At 34.9% G+C, this 14,189-nt stretch overlaps 1 protein-coding gene across 6 annotated transcripts in view; it reads left to right on the top strand.

Moving 5' to 3' along the window:
- Window positions 1–14,189, top strand: part of LOC128211426 (uncharacterized) — a 104,860-nt gene that overhangs the window by 46,044 nt on the left and 44,627 nt on the right. For all 6 annotated transcript variants that reach the window (XM_052916202.1, XM_052916201.1, XM_052916203.1 and 3 more), the window contains one exon: window positions 13,011–13,571. In XM_052916202.1, coding sequence (XP_052772162.1) covers window positions 13,011–13,571 — 561 coding nt within the window. The remainder of the gene's footprint in view (window positions 1–13,010; window positions 13,572–14,189) is intronic.

Raw genomic sequence — 14,189 nt, 5'->3', positions numbered from 1 at the left:
TGCTCTTTATTGATAGACTGGTAGCCGCTTTCTCTTTTATCCGAAAAGAGACCAGTATCAGCTAACCACGGTGCCCGTCGCGCATTCGAAATGTCTTGTGGGTACGTAAACCGAATCAAATAGTAAACAACCAGGATATTTGGTTTTAAAAAAAATATTGTTATCCTTTGTATAGAATGTTGGTATTAATTTATTAACAGGGCTGTTCTTTGTTCGACATAATTTGCATGTTTCCGTGACATTTTCTTTTCAAATATAATGTTTATTTTTTAACTAATCATTGCATGGCACTTAGCACTTTTTTAAATACAGCATGATTTTTGGTATTGATTGTTTCAATACTATTAATGTAAAATAAAATGCATATGCCGCGTACCTGTATAACGTTATAACTGTGTTTTTGAGGAAAAGTAAATTCGGGTACCAGTCTACTGTATTGACTCATTCTCTCTGATCAGAGCGGCCGAATGATTCACACATGTACATGTTATCACTACTTCCGGATGCTGATGATGGGAATTTTATACGTGTTTTATTTATCAATAAGGTCGCCATTGAATGATTACCACCATCAAACGGATTTATTGTCATCTTACCGTGGGTAGCATGTTTAATTTGACACGTAGAATTTCAAGCAAAACAAGTTCGTTTGATAAAATCATGTGATTTCAATTTTGCAAAATGGAGATAAAGAAATATCAAATATGCGCATACTTATTTATGAAGTTTCATTCTAAATGAAGCCAAATGTATTAATATGCGCACAGCATCTGGCTTATGAATATGATGAGTGTTTACCTATGTGCATAGAAAAGTCTTGGAGCCATTCTCAGTGTAAGTACATTTTGTACAATGACATTGTGATAAACCATCCCATTTGTAAAACAATCTTGCCTGCTCACTTTTGATTTCCACTCAAATCAGTCAATTGTTCCCCCCCCACCGCGGGGTATACTAGGGAAAAGGGCAGTGTTTTCACCTTTTAGGTGTCCTCGCAGTGCCTGATGATTGCGGTGGTTTTGTCTTCCCACGAAATATAGCGGGGAATTACCCTTGACTAAGATCCTTGGGGTGCGAGGTTATTTGGCAGGGATTTTAGCACCAGTTCGTTCCTGCAGGGCAGGGCAGGGCAGTGCAGGGATTTTATAAGGACTTGGTTGGACTGAAAGACAAAGTATTCCCCAGACCTGGGGGGGGGGGCTTGGTTACATTTGACTGGTGCATAAATTACAAGTTCTTCTTTTCTGAAGACGCTTTGAGCTCACTTTTTGTTTCCTAGCCAAGAATGAAAATCAATAATCAGTCAGAGATACAGTATGGTGATGCATTGTTGATAGATCAATATAAATTTGTGAAATATTTGTGGGAAAGGTATTTGGTTAAGTAATTTACAAATGTAACTTTTAAGTTTTTTTAACAATGCAGTGCTGAAAATTGTGGAGAAAGAATTGAACTTGTATAAATCATTTGGCTTGTGGCATTTAGGGAACAAAATGAAAATCAACATATTCAATAATTTTTAGTTCTCTTATCACCCAGTGTTGTGGCATAGTAAAGTAATGAAGATTTAACCTCACAACAGTCTTTCTCAAATGCTGTCCAGGCTTTTTTATGCTTAAGAATAACTTACCTGGCGATATCAGATCAGAAATCGTCTTGGCATGAGATTGGATCACTATGGATCAGTATGCACCAGTCAATTGTAACCACGGCCCCGAAATCCAGGGGTATACCTGGGAAATGGGCCGTGTTTTTACCTTTCAGGTGGCCCTGCAGTGCCGGGTCTTCGTGGAAAATACAGTGTGGATGTGGCTTAACCTAATGTCCCTTGGGTGTTGGGGGGGATTTGGTGGGGACTTTGCCATCAGATCATCTCCACAGGGGGGGGGGGGGGGATTTAAGCTTGGGTTGGCTTGACCGAAAGTAAAAGTCCCCGCTATTCCCTGGACCGGGGGGGGGGGTGCATGGTTACAATTGACTAATGCATAAGCTTGCGTATACATTCAGATTCAGGGTTTTGGTGCACAGTTGACAAATTAACTAATTACTTATTAGAAGTTAAGAATATATATTTATTTATATAAGTCATACTTTGCAATCTAAATCATAGATTTGAAAAATGTAACCTGTATCATTAAATGCAATTATACATAAATAAATGTGCAAATCTTTATGAATCATCCAAATATGAGTACCTTGCAGGGTCAATGTTATTTTTAAAAATTATACTAAGGGAGCTTTCAAGATTAGCTTTCCAATGCATACACAATGCAGTTTGAAACCTTGATAATTCAAACAAATCTTGGTTGCTGACCATTACTATTAAATATTTGATAAGTCACAGACATTTTAAGGTACATTTTAAAGGGGCTGTACTCAGTTAATAATGAAAAAGAAAAACCTTTTTTTTTATACAAACCTGACATAAACTTGGTATTGATGTGTACAATTAATGCATTGGAACTTAGTAACTGATGATCCACATAGTTTACAAATGATTTATTAATAGCAGTTATTTCGTGTTTTTCCATTAAAAAAAGATTACTAGGTATGTCTACCGAGTAGAATTCATTCCTTATGCGTAATCTGCCGTTGATGTTATTACATGATATAAGCGAGTTAGGTATATGTCTAGAAATTCCACCCAGTAAGAGTAAGTCTTCATAGCGTAGTGGATTCGACATTGCACTGCAATGTTTTTACATTTTGGCATTTTATTTACAATAATAACGATATCAAAGAGTAAAATAGTTTATTAAAAAATTGTCCTTAGATTCGTTAAAGAAAAAAAACAACTTTTTTGGTGCCAATCTGGTGTACAGTCCCTTTAATAAACAACAAGTGAAGCCAATGCTGTAGCAAATTTGAGACAAACAAAAAGAAGACAGTACAAAGTTCAAAAAGTGTGACCAATTTGAGAATACCTTACGTAATTTATAAATTTTCATGCGATTTTAATGCTAGAAATCACAAAAAAACATTCCCTCGAATTATTCCTGTCATAGTTTAAACTCATAATCAAATTTCAATGCACAGCATTTGAAATAATGTTAAACAGATGAAAAACTGTTATTTTTAAAAAGCACAATACATTGTATATCTTTTATGTGACCTAACATTATAATGAATTTATTCAGATCATTATTTAGTGACTTTTTTGCACTTAAATGTGAACAAGTATGCTTGGGATTGAACACTAGGGAAAACAAATTTCAAAGAATAAAATTAAGTGAAGCACAAAATATCTTTGATATACAAAAAATAAAACTTTTTAGACTCTCAAAACTTTAACATTTACTAAATACGGTTACATAAAATGATGAATACATTTGTAGGATTTGATATCCCACAAAATGTAACCGTCGGCTTTGTTCATTCTAAACTTTCTCTCAGTGATAAGAAATTTATTCACTGCAGTTGTTTTCTAACTTAATGAAAATAAGAACAATGGAAACAATGCATTTACTACTGTTGATCAGTGCAGATTGTGGGAGGTCATGGTTGATTTCACTGAACCACCAATAAGCCCTGCCGAAATTGGATTAATTGGTCAGTCATGTGTTTTTGGTAGGCATGATTAGCATCTTTATTTTAACCATCATTTATGAATGTTTACAAAATTATTGAATATTGAAATAACAAGCGAAATGTTAGTTTGAATGATGAAAGCCATGAAATATGTGAAGTATTCAAAAAGAGACCATTTTTCAGCTTGTGTAAGTATTGAGTAAAATTATTTATTGTTTATCAGGAAAATGTTGAAATCTCATGTTTAGGCCTATAGTTGATTGCTATGTTATTGCAATATGTTTTATTCATTGCAATATTAATGTAAAACATTTTTATGTTGACTAAGTTTGTAGATAAAAACTAATGGTATAGGTGATGTGACAATGATCTCTTAAGTCTTTAAAACCCCTTTTGGTATTGTGATTTTTTTGCTCCAGTCTTGATCAGTTTAGCTTTTAAAGATTTTCAAAGTAACTGCAAAACAAGTCCAGCTGTCTAGAAAGACTATGTCAAACCCTTACCAGATAAAATTTCTAGTGTTTTCAAATTACCAACTTGGCAATGGTTTTATTTTAACATAGGATATTAATGCTATTGGTTTTAAAGAAAATGCTAGTGTTTTTGTATGTGGAATGATATATCATAAGTGGCACTAAACTGAACATAATTTATAGTTCTCATTGATAAAACACATAGCCCCAAGTACATGTTGATCTAAGATTTAAGGCTTGGATGGAGTCAGGGCAAGAAAATTGCATGTAACATTGTTAATACATTGTACTTTCCAACGCAAGAACTGTTTGTTTATTCAAGTAAATAAAGCAATCCCCACACCAAGGAACTGCAGTATTGCTTAACCAGCTCAATTGACATCATGAGTTGGACATTAAATTGCTGCAATTAAAGGCACATCTAGATATCAGAATTATTCAAACTCTGATTTAGCAACCTTATTATAGCTTAATATATGAACAACTTTTGCGAAATGAAAGCTTTTTTTTAGATTTACAAGGACGGGTAAAAGTATTTGTAGTAAAGTAAATGTACTGCAACACCTGATACATGTTGCCTAGGAATCCAACAAATTCTAGGCACTCCAAATGTTACAGTTCTATTCAATTTGGAGTGCCTGAAACGAAAGCTTCTTGATTCTACATTCAACATCTTCTTTCTGTATGACCAATGACCAGCAGAATCATGAACCTACAACCATTTGCAACTATTGAGATAGGGAGCTATCGGGAAAGAGACAGAGGACAATACAAGAATGGCCAACTGTTGCATTTAATGATGTCTTTTACAAATATTGTCCAAAGTATGGCCCTGTGGTTTAAAGCTCCCCTGAAAAAGAGGTGACAGGTTTTCTATATAGGATATAATTACATCATTGAAAATCTTCTCTGAAAATGCAAATAACAGACCTTTGAAATAAAATGATTTGATCAAATTAAAGAAGTATGTGTACTTTGGTTAACATACGCCAACCACTTAAATTAATATGTACAGATCTGATTTAACGACATTGAGAAATTCAAAAGAACTATGACTTTATCTGATTAAACGCTTTAGGCCCCCCCCCCTCCTCCCTCTACCCACACTTAACAAGACTTTTCAAATTTCCTTTGCAGTTTGCAAGCAGTTTTAGTCTAAAGTTTAAGCTAGCCCATTAAACAGTGACCCCTTGTGATGTGAGCCGATTTGCTTAATGCTTAGAACATGGTTATCAACATTCCCCTAAATGAAACCCTAGTCCATCAGTGCTTTCAGCACTTTGATTTTTAATGTTTCTGTGAAATAAGTATCCATGTCCTATTGCCAGTCCTATATCTGGAATGTTTATTTTCTGTTTTTTTGCTGTTTTATTATCATTTTAATAGGCATTCTAGAATGTTAAATTTTTATCCCCCCACCCCTCTCAAAAAAGAGGGGGTATATTTATTTCTTTGCACGTGACTGTCAGTCAGTTGGTCCATAGGTAGACCATTAAAGCTTGTCCGAGTGATAACTGAACAATTCCTGGATGTATGGTCATAGAACTTTACATTAAGGTCGGCCTGACCAGTAGATGACCCCATATTGTTTTAGGGGTAATTGGGTCAACGGTCATGGTCACAGTGACCTTTAGTGGTAAAAGGTTGTCAAAGTTTGTCAGAGTTAAAACACTTTGACAAACCTTTTCACAATACGGCCGTCTGACAGAGCACTGTCAAAACATTTTTTGGAAACAGGTTTGTCGAAGTTTTTGATGAAACTAATCACCTTATCAAACTCCGGTTATAAATCAAAGGTGGGGCTCTTTAAGCGGCATAGACTGCCCATTGTTTCATTTCAAAATGGTGTAGTAAAAGAAAAGTTATCTTTGATCTAAGTCTTCATTTTAAGCAAAATGTTGTCTTCTGACGTAGCATATATGACGTAATTAATTTATCACTTGTTATACACACTGTTTTTTGTCACTGGTGAGGAATCTGGAGCTTAATTTTCAACCAAGTTGAAAGCGAATTTGCAGAATGCGAAAGTGGTCTGCATTTTGCTTTTTAGATTTGCTTCTTCTCTCAACAGCCATTATGGCCTCATATTTCTCAATGTAGATTTTTACAGTAAGCAGGCCTAGTGCAAACTGTGTGTTAGACATATATCAAGACAACGTGTCGCATTCCATTCACTATACCCACATTTTATTTGGGGGCTTGCTTGGTTCAAATTTTTTAAAACCATATAATATCTGTATGAGGGAGGTGCGCAGGTCAAAAGTTGTGCCCCTAAGTTACAACCCCTCTCACGTTCATTCCTGGGTCTGCCTGAAATATGCTATCATATATGGCCCTTATCATATCTAGAGATGGCTCTAGTTCATTTAAGGAATGAATTGCGGGGTTGATGTCATTATCGGGGTATGAACGCAATTGGGTTGGTCAATGTGTGTGGAGTCCTTTGGACTCCACGCGTACTTTGACCAACCAATTGCGTTCATATCCCCGATAATGACATCAACCCCGCAATTCATTCCTTCTATTTACACTAATAGTTCATTATTTCATTCAAGAATTGTTAAAAAAAATCTTCATTTCATTTAAGAAAACCTTTAAGTAATCCGTTCTTACCCATTCTGTAAATAGAACGACCCGACTATAACTGGAAACATTTTTTTCAAATGACGTCACAATAACGCGGGAAAAGATCAACCACTTGAAATCACTTTAAAACGTAAAATTGAAACACTTCTGGTACCATTATATTTAAAATATAATAAACTAACTCTTTTAAAAATGTTGATCTATATTTTACGGGACCTGCAGACACAATACAATCAATAACAAGATCAATAGCTTCCATGTATATTGTTATGCAATGAATTACGATCCGAACATATCCGAAGATGTTGCGTTCATCGATTGATGAACGCAATTGCCGGAAGGCAGTTCATTTAAGGAATGGAAGTTGAGGTGTAAATATGTTGGTTTTAAATGATTATGACAATCAGTTTGTAAACAAATCAGAAGACATCGAAATGTTTAGATAATATTTTTGATGTTTAACAGGACCGAAAACATTTAAAAATTTCATTTCTTAATGGATTATTTTCATCAACATTTCAGAATCAAAATCAATGGTTTTCTTTTAAGATATCTATGTATCTCATATGAGAGTACCTCAACAAGTTGTGTTATTGTAACTGAGCAGGTTTCATCCTTATAATTTATAGTATAAGGGGGATTACAATCTTGTTTGAGTCTAACTGTAGATTAAGTAGTGTTAGTCGTTGCTTCCCCTAGACCATTAGGTACTTTAATTATGTAACGCAGTTTGTTTTGACCAGATAATGTTAGCTCTTTTTGTTTGAAGAAAAACAGGCTTAGTTGTGTAAGACATATACACAGTTTTATTGCTTCAATGACAATATGAGGAAGAGTATTGTAGCAGTCCACAACAACAGAGCTAAAGTGTTTAGGGATAACAATGTTTTCTGCTCAATATCTGCATAGACCTTATGGACTATTTTTATCATTCTAAGCAGGGCTTCCATTAAAGGAAGTTTGGAAGTATATAACTCCCTAGAAATGGGTTAAAACTTCCAAAATCGATTCCTTGGAAGTACAAAAACTTCCATAATTTTGAAAAAAAAACTTCCTAAGTAGAAAGATTGGAAGTTTTAAATATCAAGACAATGTGTCAATATTAATTTCATAGTCACACTTTCAATCAGTCTTTAAGTAAAATTAATTATTATAGTATAAGTCATTGAATTGGGTATGTTAAGTTTGCAATTTATATGTTTTTTAACATACTAATTGAAAAATAGTGGAAAAAGATATCGTTTTGTTTTCGGGACACTTAAACTTCCACATTTCAGTGAAAAACTTCCAAAATTGATGGACATGTAGACTTCCAGTGTCAAATTCTTAATGGAAGCCCTATTCTAAGGTGCTATAAAATATATAATATTTTAATTACTGATAACAAGATTGTAGCCTTGTATTTAATAGCTGAAAACGCAGAAATATTGAATGATTGGTAAGGGCCTAAAGATTTAGTGTGATTTACTATCGTCTCATGAGGTAGAATTACCGGGTTTTCTGCATCTTTCGTTCAAATTAACCTCGGTATCCTTCATGGGAATCATTGTTTTCAACATTTGTTCATCAAATTTTTGATATATTAAAACAGTTGTATTTAAATTGTTGTAAATCTTTTTTGGGAGTAAGAGTGCATCTTTAAATGTGTAGCACCTTCACAAAACATGGATTTAAAAACCAAGAACCGATCATCTTGCCATATCTTACTTTAAATATATAGGTTAGGTTGACTTGTTACCTTATAAATAATATATAATGTTTAACTTCAGTATTCTACTCAAAACTTCTATTGGAAATATCGCTCAAGCCTACCGGTAAATATCTAAAAAAATTAAAAAGTATTTAAATTTAAAGTACATTCAAATATTGTTGATCTGAACACTGTTTATCAGAAATTAACGCTTTTTCAATTTAAATTTTAGGTCCTGATTTAATTTCTTGATTAACAGTTTTTTTTTATCAGTAATCTGAAATCTCTATTTCGAAGTTAAAATTACAATCCTGAATCAGTATTTTCTGACAAATTCAGGTTAATCATGTTTAAATACACTGACCAATATTTGCACTGTGTGATCAAGTTAGAAATTTAGTCATTCAATTAAGAAATGTTTGTTATCAATTAAATCAAAAGATGTATGTGAAGTGTTGTCTGAAATTAAGGGAGTTTTATTAATGAAGATGATGAGAAATTCAAAATGTATATTTTTTTTATAACAGTTGGCCACTGTTATGGATGACAAAACACTTATGTGTTGATCCTATGATTGATTATAATCGACAATTGATCAGATAGGCCTATGTCAGTGACAACTGATAATGAAATTTGAACAATCGGTTATAGAAACAAGGGATGTAACCGCTATTTTCTTTTTCTGATTTAATGTTGAAATGTTAGGTGTTAATATGTTAGGTTATCTAGTCATATTCTTATCAAGTCAGTAAGTCACTATAATAGTACCTTATCACAAATATTCTTTGTAATTTTAACTGCTGAAGGATTGGTTCTTAACTTCTTGTGTTTGTGGTTTAAGAGAGATTTTTAAAACATGTTACTGTTTACTTCTTAACATGTTAGAATTTAGTTTTCTCAGTTTTCTGAAAAATGTTCTTGCAAAACATGTGGAATATTCAACTGCTTGTTGTATTTGTTACTGACTGGTTATTGAAAAGAAATTGATATCTTTTTATACGCCCGAAGGGTCGTATTATGTTATGGCCTCCATCGTCTGTCTGTCCGTCTGTCCGTCCGTTAGCAATTCCGTGTCCGGGCCATAACTTGGTAACTAATAAAGCGATTTTCAAATAACTTTATACAAATCATCACTACATTAAAAGGATGTGTCGCGCACAATTTTCAGGTCCATTCCTCAAAGACTAGAATCACCATGGGGGGGGTGTTAGCAAATCCGTGTCCGGGCCACAACTTGATCAGTAATAAAGTCATTTTCAAATAACTTTATACAAATCATCATTACATTAAAAGGATGTGTCGCGCGCAATTTCCAGGTCCATACCTCAAAGACTAGAATCACCATGGGGGTGCGTTAGCAATTTCGTGTCCGGGCCACAACTTTGTCACTAATAAAGTCATTTTCAAATAACTTTATACAAAGCATCATTACATTAAAAGGATGTGTCGCGCGCAATTTCCAGGTCCATACCTCAAAGACTAGAATCACCATGGGGGACCTTACAACTTTGTCACTGATAAAGTCATTTTCAAATAACTTTATACAAAGCATCAATACATAAAAAGGATGTGTCGCGCGCAATTTCCAGGTCCATACCTCAAAGACTAGAATCACCATGAGGGGGGCGTTAGCAAATCTGTTTCCGGGCCATAACTTGGCAACTAATAAAGCGATTTTCAAATTACTTTATACAAAACATCACTACATTAAAAGGATGTGTCGCGCGCAATTTCCAGGTCCATACCTCAAACACTAGAATCACCATGGGGGGGGCGTTAGCAATTCTGTCCCCGGGCCACATCTTTGTTACTAATAAAGTGATTTTCAAATAACTTTATACAAATCATCACTACATTAAAAGGATGTGTCACATGGATTTTCCAGGTCCATACCTCAAAGTCTAGAATCACCATGGGGGGGCGTTAGCAATTCCATGTCCAGGCCATAACTCAAAGACTAGAATCACCAATGGGGGGCGTTAGCAATTCTGTGTCCGGGCCACATCTTTGTTACTCGTCCGTTAGCAATTCCGTGTCCGGGCCACATCTTGGTCACTAATAAAGTCATTTTCAAATAACTTTATACAAAGCATCATTACATTAAAAGGATGCGTCACGCACAATTTCCAGGTCCATACCTCAAAGACTAGAATCACCATGGGGAGGCGTTAGCAATTCTGTGTCTGGGCCACATCTTTGTTACTAATAAAGTGATTTTCAAATAACTTTATACAAATCATCACTACATTAAAAGGATGTGTCGCGCGCAATTTCCAGGTCCATACCTCAAATACTAGAATCACCATGGGGGGCGTTAGCAATTCTGTTTCCGGGCCACATCTTTGTTACTCGTCCATTAGCAAATCCGTGTCCGGGCCATAACTTTGTAACTAATAAAGCGATTTTCAAATAACTTTATACAAATCATCACTACATTAAAAGGATGTGTCGCGCGCAATTTCCAGGTCCATACCTCAAATACTAGAATCACCATGGGGGGCGTTAGCAATTCTGTTTCCGGGCCACATCTTTGTTACTCGTCCGTTAGCAATTCCGTGTCCGGGCTATAACTTGGTAACTAATAAAACAATTTTCAAATAACTTTATACAAATCATCACTACATTAAAAGGATGTGTCGCGCGCAATATCCAGGTCCATACCTCAAAGACTAGAATCACCATGGGGGTGCGTTAGCAAATCCGTGTCCGGGCCACAACTTGGTTACTAATAAAGTCATTTTCAAATAACTTTTTACAAAGCATCATTACATTAAAAGGATGTGTCGCGCGCAATTTCCAGGTCCATACCTCAAACACTAGAATCACCATGGGGGGCGTTAGCAATTCTGTGTCCGGGCCATATCTTTGTTACTAATAAAGTGATTTTCAAATAACTTTATACAAATCATCACTACATTAAAAGGATGTGTCACATGTAATTTCCAGGTCCATACCTCAAAGTCTAGAATCACCATGGGGGGACGTTAGCAATTCCATGTCCAGGCCATAACTCAAAGACTAGAATCACCAATGGGGGGCGTTAGCAATTCTGTGTCCGGGCCACATCTTTGTTACTCGTCCGTTAGCAATTCCGTGTCCGGGCCATAACTTGGTAACTAATAAAGCGATTTTCAAATTACTTTATACAAATCATCACTACATTAAAAGGATGTGTCGCGCACAGTTTCTAGGTCCATACCTCAAAGACTAGAATCACCATGGGGGGCGTTAGCAATTCTGTTTCCGGGCCACATCTTTGTTACTCGTCCGTTAGCAATTCCGTGTCCGGGCCATAACTTGGTAACTAATAAAGCGATTTTCAAATCATCACTACATTAAAAGGACCTCAAGCTGAATCTTCTTCGGGCGTATAATGCTCCGTTTCGCGGTGCTTTTGTTTGGTGTTTATTTTACACATGTATACAATACTAAATGTTAGACAAAAATAAGAGCTTGTGTTCTCCCACCTTAGATAAGTAGATCCACTTCACGCTCCATTCAAGAAATAATGCAGCACTCTACTCAGAACTATTTCAAGAACGATTTGACTATTAACATAATCTGAATCACTGCGCGCATATCCATGACAACCAGGAAATGTCACAAATCCAAACGCATTTATTTTCACTACGCACAAACAAGTTCCAATGAAAAAAATCAATTCTACTTTATTGAGGTGGTAGAAAAGCATATATGTGTAAAATAGGTTCATCCAAACCCTTGCGCAGGGTGTTTTGCAGAAACTCCGAAACTCCGTAAACCTCGTTTCTGCAAAACAGTGTATGCTCGGGTTGGGATGAACCTATCTTACACTCTAGGCCATGGACGATGCTTATATTCTCATGTTCTGTAATAGTAACTTGTAAACACTAAAAGAAAGTTGCTTTATGAATAAATAATGTAATTTATACAAAGATATGTATAAACAATATTGTAACAAGGGAACATTGGTTCTTATAACTCGTGCATGGAATCTGTATACCTTAAATAAGATGACCAAAGAAAATTAAATAATGATTAAATCAATTAATAATTGACCATTGATTGGTTTCATAAACTGATTATTGATAGTAGTTTTTCTGTCCCATTCCCAACACTACAAAACACCTTTGACCTTAAAGTATGTTGTTGCTGTGAAGAAGATTGGAAATATTAATATGGTTTTAGGTAACAAGATTTCAGAAAGGAGTGAATTTGTTATTTTGACTTTGATTTAAAACTAAGAGTTAAAAGAGAGGGTGGCATTATTTCTGGACAAAAACCAACAACAAATGAAATACTTCTAAAAGTTAAATGACTTTAACCAGATTTATGTTGTACATATTTGATCTTAAGTCATATTTCTAAAAAACATACTTTAATGGCAGATATACTAGAAACAACCTTTAAAGATTAACGAGTCAGAGTGTTAAGCATAAACCAAGGACAGACTACTTGAACAGTTTTAGACAATGATTAGGAGTATCTAAAGATTCTGAGTTCAGGGGCATACATTGTAGAGCTTCAACAAAGCAAGTTCTTATAATGTATTAAGGCTGGTATGATATTAACCATACAAAATAAATTTTGTAAAGGACACTCATTTTTTGTTTTATATGACTAGAACAGGTTTTGTTGTGAAACGACCAATATATGTTTGAAAAGTTATTGATTAAAAAATCAATGAGGGTGTTGAACTCTGTACCAAATCTAAGACAGATTTTATGGATGTTTCTCTTTTTTGTCTATTTCAGGTAAGGAAAATGCTGGAAACGTAGATGAAGCTAACCAAGCAAAACACAATACACCAGGTAGCCAGACAGGTTTTCAATACAGGAACAATACACACACTGCAGAAGATTCTGAAAACAGACCATCTGCAAATATTGTCAGTTCAGACAGAGCTTTTAAAAAGCAAACAGTTGAAATAAAGCATGATTTTAGCCAAGGAGAACCAAACAACTCTAAAGTCTCTGACAGTGATTCTCAAAAGCATTTATGTGGAAAGAGGCAAACAAATGGCACATATACCTTTGTCAAAGACGGGGGCTATTGGTGCATTCTTGATGCAAAGTCAGGCGCCTTATTGACAGTTCTAACAAAGTTTCAGGCAAACGAAATTTATTTTAGAGGGAAGTACAGGGTTTTTGTAGACGAGGAACAGTATACAATTAAAAAATTAGGGAATGGAACGGTAGAATTGACACCAGTTCATGAACAAACCCCTCCATCCAAAAAGGACAATAGCCAACTGCAAGCAGCACAAAACTCACAGAGAACAACACCTGCAAGTTTTCAGTCTTCTTTGAAAAATGGTAATTTGTTAGTGCCTGTATGTACCGTATTTTTCCAACTATAAGACGGGGAAATTTGGTCCCGATATTTAACCTTAAAGTACGGGGCCCGTCTTATAGGCGATTCTATAAGAATTTCATAAAGAATAGAGTCATAATCAGGAATATTCAACATAAGGTATTCAACTGACTTATTTATTGTCTGTCGATGACACCCCAATAAAAGTGACACGATCACAGCCATCTGATTAAGACGACCATCTGCTTTGTTTCGATACGATGAACACCCGATATAACACTTGTTATCGGTCCAAACATATTGTTTTTCACAGGAGACATATTTAGCCACCTTTAAAATTAAAATATTTTGACAATTTATTTTTTAAAAATGCATTTTTTTTCTATGTTGTATATATAACTTACTTTTATAAATAAGGCTTTGCATATATCATACACATACATGTTACAGGCAGATTTCAATACACATTTCATTAATCGTGACATTAATTTATCCGCAATCATCAATGGTTATTTATTTCTCAAAATTTAAGTCCCATCAACTTCAATCCAAACAAACGAGAATTTAACTCATGAATACATGTTATGGAATGTGTTCTGTTTGTGGCTGCAACTGTATAA

The sequence above is a fragment of the Mya arenaria genome, chromosome 12 (assembly GCF_026914265.1).
Source record: "Mya arenaria isolate MELC-2E11 chromosome 12, ASM2691426v1".
Lineage (NCBI taxonomy): Eukaryota > Metazoa > Mollusca > Bivalvia > Myida > Myidae > Mya > Mya arenaria.
This window is presented reverse-complemented; position numbering and strand designations above follow the sequence as displayed.